At 44.8% G+C, this 14,301-nt stretch overlaps 1 protein-coding gene across 4 annotated transcripts in view; it reads left to right on the forward strand.

The window, feature by feature from the left end:
• Positions 1–14,301, forward strand: part of exd3 (exonuclease 3'-5' domain containing 3) — a 342,749-nt gene that overhangs the window by 129,743 nt on the left and 198,705 nt on the right. For all 4 annotated transcript variants that reach the window (XM_080212184.1, XM_080212185.1, XM_080212187.1 and 1 more), the window contains exons 9-10: positions 2,062–2,115; positions 7,618–7,757. In XM_080212184.1, coding sequence (XP_080068310.1) covers positions 2,062–2,115; positions 7,618–7,757 — 194 coding nt within the window. The remainder of the gene's footprint in view (positions 1–2,061; positions 2,116–7,617; positions 7,758–14,301) is intronic.

The following is a 14,301-nucleotide window of genomic DNA, read 5'->3' on the forward strand; positions in this document are numbered from 1 at the left end:
AAACCTCGAAAGCTTGTGAGTCTATTATCAAATAAATCGGTTGGACTAAAACCTGGTGTTGTCAGACTTTTTACTGTGTTTACGCCAGTCCAACGCCGGCATACCCACATCTTCACTTGAACAAGCAGAAGTCAAACCAGCTTCTCAGAACCCCAGGGAGAGACTCTCTGGTCAAGCTACCAATTGCAGAATCTTCCCTGCAGGAAGATCTTTCTTTCAGATAACCAGCAGGATTTCTAAAACAACAGGGAGAGCGGGAAATCACTTTTTAGCTTGCTGTCTCTTCTAAAACTAAACTGTAGCTCAGAACTGAAAATGAAAGAATTTCTGTCACCTGATCCACCAACCAGTTTTTTTCCTCATAAAAATGCAGAGTTATAAAAAATCGCAAAGTAAAAACAAACAACTCCCATCCAAGCTATTTAAGGAACAATAGAAAGGCATCTGGTAGCTAACCAACCCTGCAACAATAATGACATTAGCTGATCTGTGAACTGCAGAAATCATGATTTTTAAAGTTGCACTTAACGTCACAATTCCAAAATTTCCACCTCGCAGTCCTTACAGTCACAGCGTGGTGCTTCTGGGATTGTGAACTATGGATTTAATCCTCATGTCAGGCCAAATGCTCATATTTGTCCAAATTTTGGATCATTTGGTTGTTTTACTGCAAATTGGAATTAAAAGTCCAGTGTGATCTACAGTGGTTGCAAAAGTTTGACCAAGGGGGAAATTTACAATGTATTGTAGCTGAAGCGAATAAGAAGAGGGGAGTGCATCAATGAGTAAGACCATAATACATAGGAGCAGAATTAGGCCATTCAGCCCATCAAGTCTGCTCCATCATTCAATCATGGCTGATTATTTTTCTCATCCCCATTCTCCTGCCTTTTCCCCATAACCCCTGATCCCCTTATCAATCAAGGACCTATTTATCTCTGTAAGAACATAAGAAATAGGAGCAGGAGTAGGCCACCTAGCCCTTCGAGCCTGCTCCACCATTCAATAAGATCATGGCTGATCTGAAGTGGATCAGTTCCACTTTCCCGCTCTCTCCCCATAACCCTTAATTCTCTTGTCTATCAGAAACCTATCTACCCGTGACTTAAATATATTTAGCGAGGCAGCCTCCACCACTTCAACAGGCAGAGAATTCCAGAGATTCACCACCCTTTGAGTGAAGAAGTTCCTCCTCAACTCCGATCTAAAAGTGTCTTAAAGGCACTCAATGACCTGGCCTCTACAGCCTTCTGCAGCAAAGAGTTCCACAGATTCCCCACTCTCTTGCTGAAGAAATTCCTCCTCATCTCTGTTTTAAAGGATTGTCCCTTTAGCCTGAGGTTGTGCCCTCTGGTTCTAGATTTTTCTACTAGTGGAAACATCCTCTCTACGTCCACTCTGTCCGGGCCTCGCAGTATCCTGTAAGTTTCAATAAGATCTCCCCTCGTCCTTCTAAACTCCAACAAGTACAGACCCAGAGTCCTCAACCGTTCCTCATTCAACAAACTCTTCATTCCAGGGATCATTCTTGTGATCCTCCTCTGGACCCTTTCCAAGGCCAGCACATCCTTCCTTAGATACGGGGTCCAAAACTGCTCACAATATTCCAAATGGGGTCTGACCAGAGCCTTATACAGCCTCAGGAGTACATCCCTGTTCTTGTATTCTAGCCCTCTTGACATGAATGCTAAATAAATGAATAAACTGCTGGTATTAATAAGGGGGCAAATCAGTCAGTTCCTCAATTTCGCAAGCTGCTGAGTTTTTCATTCCACTCTCTCAAGTTACTGGGATAGGTGCACTATGTGTTGTTGGTAGTTTATTTTCTGGTTTATTCCTCTGTGTACAAGTTAGTGTCCTGTTTCCCCAGCCCCTGTTTAAGAATTGAGTGAATGCGACTGCCTGACTGGAGCCTTTCTGGCATGTGCCCACAACCCTTACTCAGACATCCACACTGTCACAATAAGGAGAAAGACCTGTGACAAAGTACACTCCAATACTGACTGATTGGTAACTGATCAGTGGCATTGTTTTAAGACCCTGAATGTGTTTGTTCCACAGGCTGTGTTACTGAGTATAAAGTTGAAGCTGCAACCAAAGCTGGATCTGGAGGAGGTAAGCAAACTGCTGCATTTGTTAGGAAATGCAAGAGTTCGGGGGGGGAGAGCAAAAAAAGCCCAGTATATGCCAATTGTTCCCAATGAATCTCCAGGCTTAGAGTAATGGAAAGTTTAGTTTAACTAAGTTCCAAATATATTAATAATCCAACTTGCTGTTGGGGTTAGGGCTTTAGGATGAGTGAACGAGAGTGCAATGGAGAATTTTGTGCATGGGGAGGATTTTGTTTAATGCATAGTTTATTTTTTTTGTTAAAAGTTAATTGGCAATGCTGTGACTCTCTTCATCTCTTCATCCATGTTTCTAAACAAAAATATAAAAGTTCTGGGAGGCGGTGGTGTAGTGGTATTATCACTGAATTCATAACCCAAGATGATGTTCTGGGGACCTGGGTTTGAATTCAGATAGTAAAATTTGAATTCAGTAAAAGTCTGGAAATAAACCATGAAACCATTGTCAATTGTCATAAAAACACATCCAATTCATTCATATCCTTTAGGGAAGGAAATCTTCTGTCCTTACCTGGTCTGACCTACATGTGATTCCAGATCCATAGCAATGTGGTTGACTCTTAACTGCCCTTGGGCAACTAGAAATGACATTAAATGTTGACCCAGTCAGACACCCACATCCCATGAAGAATGAAAAAAAGGTGTGAGCCAGTGTCCCAATCTGGGACCTGACTGTCTCGCAGAAGCATCAGCTGGGATCATAACAAGTACAAATCCTAGTCACCTCTGAGGTTGAATCAGATTGTTAACAATAGGGATGTCATACTTGACTTTGAAAAGAACTTCCTACCATATATCTACACCATCACTGAGAAAATCTAAACCACTGTCATAACAGTGTTTGATTCCTCCTCTGTGTCAGCTCACCTAGTGCTGAAACTCTGATCTGCATGTTACCTCCAAACTTGCCTATTTCACTCTCCTGTGGGGCCTCCTGCTTCCTCCCCTCCGTAAACTTGAGATCATCCAAAATTCTGCCCATGTCCTTCATCGTACCAAATCCCATTTACCCAATGTAATTTTAAAATTCCACTGGTAATTTTAAAATTTCCGTCTTTGTTTGAAATTACTCCACGGCCTCACTCCTCCCTATCTCTGTACTTTCTTCCCACCCTACAAACCTCCATGCCTTCTGCATTGTATTATTTCTGGCCGGCTGAGCAAACCCAAATTTGATTGCTCCATGATTGGCGCCCGTGCCTTCAGTTATACATGCCCTAAGTGCGGTCCACTTGAACCTCTCCACTTTTAGATCTCTCTTTTCCTTTAAGACACAGCTTAAAATCCAATTCTTTGATTCAACTTTTAGTACCTTGAGAATAGCTGGTGTTCACTTCTTTGATTGTGCCTCTTGATACAGTGTGGGACATTTCACTTTTGCAGACAACATAGGCCAATATGTTACTAGTTAGTCTTTATTGGATTCCCAAGGCAATGCAACAGAACGTGTAGTATCTGCTTGTTTTCCCATTAGTAACGTGCTAAGCACATTAGCCAATGTCACTGACCAGTGTAAGGATGGAGATGCTGCTAATGTAACGTGCCCTTGACAATGTGGGAGCAAGGAGCAGAGAGATGCTAGTGTGAGCTTCATTGACTTGGGTGTATGCTTGAGATTGGTCATCTCTTCATTCCATATGACAATGGTTCACTTCCCTTTGTATTCTAGGGCAGTGGTTCCCAACCTCTTCAATAGCATGGCACACTTTAATGAGACAAACAATTCCACGGCACACCCATGAAAGGGCCAATACGGTGAAGCATCCACCCCCCAATAGCAATCTTTGTTGGAGATGGATAGGGAGGTAATTGGGGGTTTGGAAGGTTGTTTTTGAGGGGCGGGGGGGATCTAGTTTGACAGGCCAGGCCAGCATGCCCTGGCAAAGAGGCTGGGGAGTGGGAGGAAAAATCTGGGGTGGGTCCTCTGATGGGTCCATGGCCCCATGATGTAGGTCTTCCCCACACTTGACTGCTAGCAGTCCAAACAGCCAAGCAGTGAATGCTGCTGGACCTCCGATTAAACGGTGTGTGCATGCCGACTGAAAAACGCACTCATGGCCTTGCACTACTTCCAACCCACCAACTCACCCCTGTGGGAGTGTAAAATGCTGCCCGATATTCATTTCCAAATTCTCCAATATCTTCAGGTTTTGTATTCTTGCTTCAGGTAATATGCTTTTTGGTGAACTCATTACTTGCCAAACAGAAATGAACATGTTCTGCATTAGTCTCAAGGTTAGAGAGTTGTTGGGAATTTGTGATGTTAATCACATATTTTAATTATTTTGAGATCCATGCATCATGATGAAGCCTGTGTATCCGATATAACTGTCAACGTTCAGCACGCTCTTTGGCAATATCTGCTGAGCTACTCTTTAAGTAGAATTGAGTTTTAAATTGGTGCTGAATTCATTAAGTATTCTGCAAATGAAATTGATAAGATCTCCATGGGCAATATATCTAAACATGGAAATCCATGGAAGGATGTGGCCCTGGATGAAGATCTAGCTTAAAAAGTTTTAAAAAGATAACAGAAAATGATGGTGAAAGCTGGGTGTCAGATGAGATGGTGCTGAGTGGTGTATTGCAGATGTTAACACTTGGTTTGTCATAAGTTTATGACTGGGGTACGTTAACAATTGTGGTGGCAGAGGTCGGTAACCAGCTGCTTTGTGAATCTTAGCCACCTCACACTCAGCTGCTCACTCAGGTGTCAGCAGCTGAAGTGTGTCTGAAGGCCCTACATTGATATGGCCTTCAATTAAGACTTATCAAGACTATCAGTAAGAATAGACAACAACACCTCCTCCACAATCATCCTCACAAGGTGTGTTCTCAGACCCCTACTATACTCCTTATACATCTATGACTGTTCAGCCAAATTCCCCTCCAATTCGATTTTCAAGTTTGCTGATGACACCACCGTAGTGGGTCAGATCTCAAACATTGATGAGACAGAGTACAGGAATGAGATAGAGAATCTGGTGAACTGGTGTGGCAACAATAATCTCTCCCTCAATGTCAACAAAATGAAGGAGATTGTCATCAACTTCGGGAAGCGTAAAGAAAGGGTCGAGAGCTTCAAGTTTTTGGGTGTCCAGATCACCAACAACCTGTCCTGGTCCCTCCATGCTGACATTATAGTTAAGAAAGCCCACCAATGCCTCTACTTTCTCAGAAGACTGAGGAAATTTGGCATGTCAGCTACAACTCTCACCAACTTTTACAGATGTACCGTAGAAAGCATTCTTTCTGGTTGTATCACAGCTTGGTATGGGCTCCTGCTCTGCCCAAGACTGCAAGAAAATACAAAAGGTCATGAATGTAGCCCAATCCATCACGCAAACCAGCCTCCCATCCATTGACTCTATCTACACTTAACACTGCCTTGGCAAAGCAGCCAGTATAATTAAGGACTCCATGTACCCTGGACATTCTCTCTTCCATCTTCTATCTTTGGGGAAAAAGATACAAAAATCTGAGGTCATGTACCAACCAACTCAAGAACTGCTTCTTCCCTGCTGGTGTCAGACTTTTGAATGGACTTACCTTGCATTAAATTGATCTTCCTCTACACCCTTGCAATGACTGTAACACTACATTCTGCACTCTTTCGTTTCCTTCTCTATGAACAGTATGTTTTGTCACTCAAGAAACTGGGTCCGGCACACACCCAGCTCCCCCCCACTACTGCTGTCCTCAGCATCACACTCCCAGGTCCCAACTGGAGGATTTTTCTGAATCTTTCTCAGGCTGTTGTGGCGCTCACTGTTTAAAATCTGCAGCAAGCCACTGCAGACTTTCAAGCTTGTGTGCCAGGGCTCAGTGTTTGGGAAGCACTGTTCTAGGGGTAGAGTACATGTTATAGGAGGCTAACAGAGTCTGCACACATTCTGAGCACAGTAAAAAGTCTGACAACACCAGGTTTTAGTCCAACCGATTTATTTGATAATAGACTCACAAGCTTTGTGAGTATTATCAAATAAATCGGTTGGACTAAAACCTGGCGTTGTCAGACTTTTTACTGTGTTTACGCCAGTCCAACGCCGGCATACCCACATCACATTCTGAGCAGACAGAGGTTTGCAGATGAGAAATGATGGTTAGATAGTTGCATCAGCCTTGGACGAAATGATTAAAGATGTTGCATATCCCTGACAGTCCTGATACATCTCTGCATGGTGCTGACAGCTGTGAGAGCTGTTGTGAGGTCTTTGTTCTTCTCTCATTCCTCCCACATCATCTTCGTTCAAGGGGATTAGCAACCACTCTATTGCTTGATTGACAATTTTTCTCCCCTTTGCAATACCATGTTGTGCATGGCACAGCACATGCCAACACTCCTGGACACCCTCTATGGCACGCTTTTTTCTGTTGGTCACAGAGAATTGAACATTAACCCTTTCCAATTTACACATGTAAGTGGCTATTCCCAGGGACCTCCAGTGGCCATGTGTGCAGTCAATTAAACCACGCACCTGTGGGAACTTATTTGACAGCATCTCTTGAGGATCTGATTGTTGGCCCTTCTGCAGACAGAAATTGTCATCTCCCATATATATGCACCTATGTTTTGTAGCCTGGGAAATGCCACATGTCCCCTGTGGAGCCCTGAAACATGCCTCTGGAGTAGATGCTTCAGGCCACAGTTACATTGAGGGTGATGGGCATGTGGTTCCCTCCAATGCCACAGGGTTGCAAGTTTTGTTGTTGAAGTTCACCCAGGCCTGAGAACCAAAGAATCCTACAATGCCAGAAGAGAATATTTGGCCACACTGACTCTGCAGAAGAACATACCACCCAGGCCAATCCACCTAAACCACACATCCTCAGACACTAAAGGGCAATTTAGCATGGCCAATCCACCTAACTCGCACATCTTTGGAGTGTGGGAGGAAACTGGAGCACCTGGAGGAAACCCACGCAGACACAGGGAGAATGTGCAAACTCCACAGAGACAATGCCGGAAGAGGCCACCCGACTCATCGAGTCTCACTAACCCTCCAAAAAACATCCCACCCAGGCCCTATCCCCATAACCCTCCACATTAATCATGGCTAATCCATCTAACTGGCACATCGCTGGATGGCACCATGAATCCAGCAGCTGCAGCAAAAACGTGACTCCTATTGTTTTTTCTGCTCTCTGGAACTCCCTCAGTTCACTTTTCCTAGTTTTGAATAATCTACTTCTGCTTTTCTTTGACCTCCTTACTCCCTACGTTGCCTGCTGAGTGTCTGGCCCCTCGGTAAGATACTCTTTTCTCAGGAGCAGGGTTTATTGCCAGCTAAAGTTCAAATTGTGAGATGCCTGCCAGGAGGAATATGAAGCTGCTGCTGTCTGTGTACTCTGGGCAGGAGAATTATGTGGAAATAGATCAAGACAAACTGTTTCTCGTCTATTAAATGCCAGAATCTGGGCTCTTGCTATACTTCATTTGGTCTCCAACGGAAGGAACTTTCACTAACAATTCAATTCTCTTTTGCAGATGTGCATTCCATTGTTGCTTCAGGATAAAGTGAGTTTGGTGGAGGCCTATGTCGCTGATTATCCAGAGTTACAGCTTCGTTTGCTGCAGCTGCTGGATTCATGGTGCCATCCAGGGATGAACACTGCCAACATCCAAAGGTATGGTCAGCTGAAGACACGTCACTGAGAGATGCTTAATAATTCCTCTGCTTGACTGAGGTAAACACAATGCCTGCTGTGGTACCAGCGCCAATTCATGCAGACTTAACTGCTAGTCTGTGCTGTGCCATCTGATCTCAGAATTGGTAAGAAGTCTCACAACACCAGGTCTAAATCCAACCAGTTTATTTGTAGTAATCCCACAAGCTTTTGGAAACGGTGTTCCTTCATCAAGTGTGTGCAAGGCTGTAATCAGAGAAGGGCATATAAACACATACACAGTTTACAGAATACTGATTAGAATTAGATCAAAGATCTCAGAATTGGTGACATGGAAGTCATGGTTAAAACATAGAAAAACTACAGCGCAATACAGGCCCTTCGGCCCATAAAGTTGTGCCGAACATGTCCCTACCTTCGAGATTACTAGGCTTACATATAACCCTCTATCTTACTAAGTTCCATGTACTTATCTGAATGTCTCTTAAAAGACCCTATCGAATCCGCCTCGACCACTGTTGCCGGCAGCCGAATCCACTCACCCACCACTCTGAGTGAAAAACTTACCCCGACATCTCCTCTGTACCTACTCCTCAGCCTGTGTCCTGTTGTGGAAAAAGCCTCTGCCTATCCACTCGATCAATACCTCTCAACATCTTATACACCTCTATCAGGTCACTCCTCATCCTTCGTCTCTCCAAGGAGAAAGGGCCGAGCTCCCTCAACCTATCCTCATAAGGCATGCCACCCAATCCGGGCAACATCCTTGTAAATCTCCTCTGCACCCAAGGCTTCCTGTAATGAGGCGACCAGAACTGAGCACAGTACTCCAAGTGGGGTCTGACCAGGGTCCAATACAGCTGCAACATTATCTCTCAGCTCCTAAACTCAGTCCCTCGATTAATGAAGGCCAGTACACCATATGCCTTCTTAACCACAGCTTCTGATCTTCCACACTGCCAAGAGTCCTACCATTAATATTATATTTTGCCAATCTATTTGACCTGCCAAAATGAACCACTTTACACTTATCCGGGTTGAAGTCCATCTGCCACTTCTCCCCCGAGTCTTGCATCCTATCAATGTCTCGTTGCAACTTCTGACATCCCTCCACACTATCCACAACACCTCCAACCTTTGTGTCATCAGCAAACTCACCAACCCATCCCTCCACTTCCTCATCCAGGTCATTTATAAAAATCACAAAGAGCAAGGGTCCCAGAACGGATCCCTGGGGCACTCTACTGGTGACCGACCTCCATGCAGAATATGACCCATCTATAACCACTTTTTGCTTCTATGGGCAAGTCAATTCTGGATCCACAAAGCAATGTCCCCTTGGATCCCATGCCCCCTCACTTTCTCAATAAGTCTTGCATGTGAAGTCCATATATACTACATCTACTGCTTTTCCTTCATCAATGTGTTTAGTCACATCTTCAAAAAATTCAATCAGGCTCGTTAGGCATGATCTGCCTTTGACAAAGCCGTGCTGACTATTCTTAATCATATTATACCTCTCCAAATGTTCGTAAGTCCTGCCTCTCAGGATCTTCTCCATCAACTTACCAACCACTGAGGTTAGACTCACTGGTCTATAATTTCTAGGGCTCTCTCTACTCCCTTTCTTGAATAAAGGAACGACATCTGCAATCCTCCGGAACCTCTCCCATCTCCATTGGTGATGCAAAGATCATCGCCAGAGGCCCAGCAATCTCCTCCCTTGCCTCCCACGGTAACCTGGGGTACATCCCATCTGGCCCCGACGATTTATCTAACTTGATGCTTTTCAAAAGGTCCGACACATCCTCTTTCTTAATATCTACATGCTCAAACTTTTCAGTCACTGCAAGTCTGCACTACAACCATCAAGATCCTTTTCCATAGTGAATACTGAAGTAAAGTATCCATTAAGCACCTCTGCTATTTCTTCCGGTTCCATACAAACGTTCCCACCGTCACACTTGATAGGCTCTATTCTTTATCCTCTTGCTCTTCACATACTTGTAGAATGCCTTGGGATTTTCCTTAATCCTGCCTGCCAAGGCCTTCTCATGACCCCCTCTGACTCTCCTAATTTCCTTCTTAAGATCCTTCCTATTAGCCGTTCTCGAATATTACCTAGCTCTCTGAACTTTTTGTAAGCTTTTCCTTTCTTCTTGACTCGATTTATTACAGCCTTTGTACACCACGGTTCCTGTAACCTATCATAACTTCCTTGTCTCATTGGAACGTTGCTATGCAGAACTCCAGACAAATATTCCCTGAAAATTTGCCACTTTTCTTCTGTACGTTTCCCTGAGAAAACTTCTTTTCAATTTAAGCCTCCAATTTCCTGCCTGATAGCCTCATAATTTCCCTTAATCCAATTAAACACTTTTCTTACTTGTCTGATCCTATCTCTCTCCAATGCTATTTAAAGGAGAGAGAATTATGATCACTATCTCCAAAATGCTTTCCCACTGTGAGATCTGACACCTGTCCAGGTTCATTTCCCAATACCAAATCAAGTACAGCCTCTCCTCATGTAGGCTTATCCACAAACTGTGTCAAGAAACCTGCCTGAACACACCTAACAAACTTCTCCCCATCTAAACCTCTTACCTTAGGGAGATTCCAATCGATATTTGGGAAATTAAAATCTCCCATCACAACAAATCTTATTATTACACCTTTCCAGGATCTGCTTCCCAGTCTGCTCCTCAACATCCCTGTTACTATTGGGCAGCCTATGGAGAACACTCAGTAAAGTTATTGTCCCCTTCCTGTTCCGAACCTCCACCCACAGAGACTCCGTAGACAATCCCTCCATGGCATCCATCTCTTCTGCAGCCATGACACTATTTCTGATCAACAGTGCCACTCTCCCATCTCTTTTGCCTCCCTCCCTGTCCCTTCTGAAACATCTGAAATGCGGCACTTGAAGTAACCAGTCCTGTCCCTGAGTCATCCAAGTCTCTGTAATGGCCATCACATCACATTTCCAGTCGTGATCCACGCTCTAAGCTCATCCACAACACTCCTTGCATTAAAATAGCCACATCTCAAACCTTCGGTCTGAGCACTCCCCTTCTCTATCACCTGCCTATCCTCCCTCTCACACCGTCAACAAACTTTCTCTGTTGAGTTTATTATCCCTGGGCTAGGGATGGAAAAGTCAGCCATGGCCTTTAGTCATTACTAATGTCCAACGAACTCTGCTGCAGACTGCATATATATGAATGTTAGGAAGTGACAGTGACAATGTCAGCAGTTCTGCATGCTCGCTGCATAAAATCACACTTGTAAATAATGAGTCAAGGTGTCAGTGGGTTCCAGCTGGCCTGAAAACCTATTCTAAAAATAAAAACTCCTGCGTAAGTACCATTAGAAAGAAAAACGCTACAGCGCAGAATGAGGCCACTCAGCCCATTGAGTCTGCACCGACAACAATCCCACCTAGGTTCCATTCCTGTATATTTACCCTGCTATTCCCTCAAACCTACGCACCCTGGGACACTAAGGGGCAATTTAGCATGGCCAATCAACCTAATCCACATATCCTTGGAGTGTGGGAGGAAACCAGAGTGCCTGGAGGAAACCCACGCAGACACGGGGAGAATGTGCAAACTCCACACAAACAGCGACTCAAGCCAGGAATTGAACTCAGGTCCTTGGAGCTGTGAGGCAGCAATGTTTGCCAATGTGCCGCCATTGTCCCTCTCAATTCCAAAGTATCCTTCTGGTGCCAACACAGCTTTGGCATCAATTGATCAATAAAATCTTCTTTGCCTTTTCATTTAGGAAGCTAAGCCAGAGAAAGATGAAATCTCAAACCGTGCTCACCAGGAAAGGGGGAAGTGTGGGCCAGGGCTGTGATAAGGAGTGTTTAACTAAAATTGACGTGGCCACCATGACTAGTGGCACAACCTCCAAATCGGCCCTGGCACTGATGCAAATGTGGGGCTTGGAAGTGGGTTCCCTTTTGGCTTGGCTTGGGTTTTCCTCCCTCTTTTGAGCAAGAGAGCACACGTTCCACCCGGAGGCCTCAGATGAACCTGTAAATCAGCTCATCTTTGCAGGTGTCAGAATAGCTTTTTTGAAGGTCAACCCACAGAAAGCAACTGGCCCGGATGGGATACCCGGATGAGCACTCAGATCCTGCATGAATCAGCTGGTGCGGGTATTCACAGTCATCTTCAAGCCCTCTACAACAATCTGAGGTTCCCATCTCCTTCAAGAAGATGACCATCATTCCGGTAGCAAAGAAAAGCCAAGCAGCGTACCTTATGACTATCGGCCGGTGGCTCTGACATCCAACATTTTGAAGTGTTATGAACTGTGCGCAGTTCTGGTCACCTCACTACAGGAAGGATGTGGAAGCTATTGAGAGGGTGCAGAGGAGATTTACAAGGATGTTGCCTGGATTGGGAGGCATGCCTTATGAAGATAGGTTGAGGGAGCTAGGTCTTTTCTCCCTGGAGAGATGAAGATTGAGAGGCGACCTGATAGAAGTTTATAAAATGTTGAGAGGAATAGATAGGGTGGATTCTTGGAGGCTATTTCCCAGGGCTGAAATGGTCGCTACGAGAGGACACAGGTTTAAGATGCTGAGGAGCAGGTACAGAGGAGATGCCAGGAGTAAGTTTTTCACTCAGAGGGTGGTGAATGAGTGGAATCGGCTGCCATCAGTGGTGGTAGAGGCAAACTTGCTGAGGTCTTTTGAGAGACCTCTGGATGAGTACATGAGATTTAATGAGAGTTATAGATAGGCCTGATAGGTATAGATGTGATCGGCGCAACTTGTGGGCCGAAGGGCCTGTTTGTGCTGTAGTGTTCTCTGTTCTAAGTGCTTCGAAAGGTTAGTCATGGCACGAATCAATTCCAGCCTCCTGGACTACCTGGATCCACTACAGTTCATTTGTCGCCGCAACAGGTCCACAGCAGATGCCATCTCCCTGGCCCTGCACTCAACCTTGGAACACTTAGATAACAAAGACATCTACGTCAGACTCCTATTTATTGACTACAACTCAGCTTTCAACACCATTATACCTACGAAATTCATCTCCAAACTCCATGACCTGGGCCTCAGCTCCTCCTCTGCGACTGGATCCTGAACTTCTTAACTCACAGACCACAATCAGTAAGGATAGATAGCAATACCTCCTCCACGATCATCCTCAACACCGTGCCCCACAAGGCTGTGTTCTCAGCTCCCTACTATAATCCTTATACACCTATGACTGGCCAAATTCCCCTCCAACTCGATTTTCAAGTTTGCTGATGACATCAACATAGTGGGTCAGATCTCAAACAATGAAGAGACAGTACAGGAAAGTGATAAAGAATGTGGTGCACTGGTGCGGCAACAATAATCTCGCCCTCAATATCAATGAAATGAAGGAGATTGTCATCGACTTCAGGAAGCATGGTGGAGAACGTGCCCCTTTCAACACCAACGAGGGTGAAGTAGAAATGGTGGGGAACTTCAAGTTTTTAGGTGTCCAGATCACCAACAATCTGCCCTGGTCTCCCCATGCGGACACTATAGTTAAGAAACCCCCACCAACAAATTTTCTAAGAAGTCTAAGGAGGTTTGACATATGCTATGACTCTCAGCAACTTTTACAGATGCACCACAGAAAGCATTCTTTCTGGATGTATCACAGCTTGGTATAGCTTCTGTTCTGCCCAAGTCCACAAGAAATTAGTAAAGATCGAGAATGTAGCTCAATCCATCGTTCAAACCAGCCTCCCATCCATTGACTCTGTCTATACTTCCCCTCGGAAAAGCAGCCAGAATAATTAAAGACCCCATGCACCCCGGACATTCTCTCTTCCTCCTTCTTCTGTAGGGGAAAAAATACAAAAGTCTGAGATCACGTACCAATCGACTTGTGAACAGCTTCTTCCCTGCTGCTGTCAGAATTTTGAATGGACCTGTCACACTAAGTTGATCTTTCTCTACACCCTAGCTATGACTGTAACACTACATTCTGTACTCTCTCCTTTCCTTCTCTATGGGTAGTATGATTTGTCCGTATAGTGCGCGAGAAACAGTACTTTTCACTATACAGGTGACAATAATAAATTAAATCACTGGAATGGAGGCTGTTGGAGGGGGTGCTCATGTGTGTTCGTGTTCGTCCTGTACAGCACAGCCAGTGACCTGTCTGTGTGTTGTATCTCAGCTCACTCCTAGTATCAGAGTTCTCTCACTCACTCCAACACACATTCACTCGCTCGCACTCAGTTACTCTCACCTGCTCTCATCCGCACTCTCTGCCATGTAATTACTTACATGCAGACACTCACTCTTCCTCAGAGTCTCACTGACGCATGCGCTCATTCACTTGCTCGTTTGCACCCATTCTGGTACTATGTCTCTTTCTCCACTGCTGGCTACCTTTCTCTCTCATGCTCTCTCATACTCTCTCTCTCTCTCTAATATTTGATCTCTCACAGTTTTTCTCTCTGCACCTCCCATGTCTGTCTGTCTCATGCCCACCCCATCTTTTATGCCCACCCCCTCTTTTGCGCCCCCCCCATGCAACTCCTCATG

Source organism: Carcharhinus amblyrhynchos, chromosome 25 (genome assembly GCF_965287045.1).
Source record: "Carcharhinus amblyrhynchos chromosome 25, sCarAmb.v2.hapA, whole genome shotgun sequence".
NCBI lineage: Eukaryota > Metazoa > Chordata > Chondrichthyes > Carcharhiniformes > Carcharhinidae > Carcharhinus > Carcharhinus amblyrhynchos.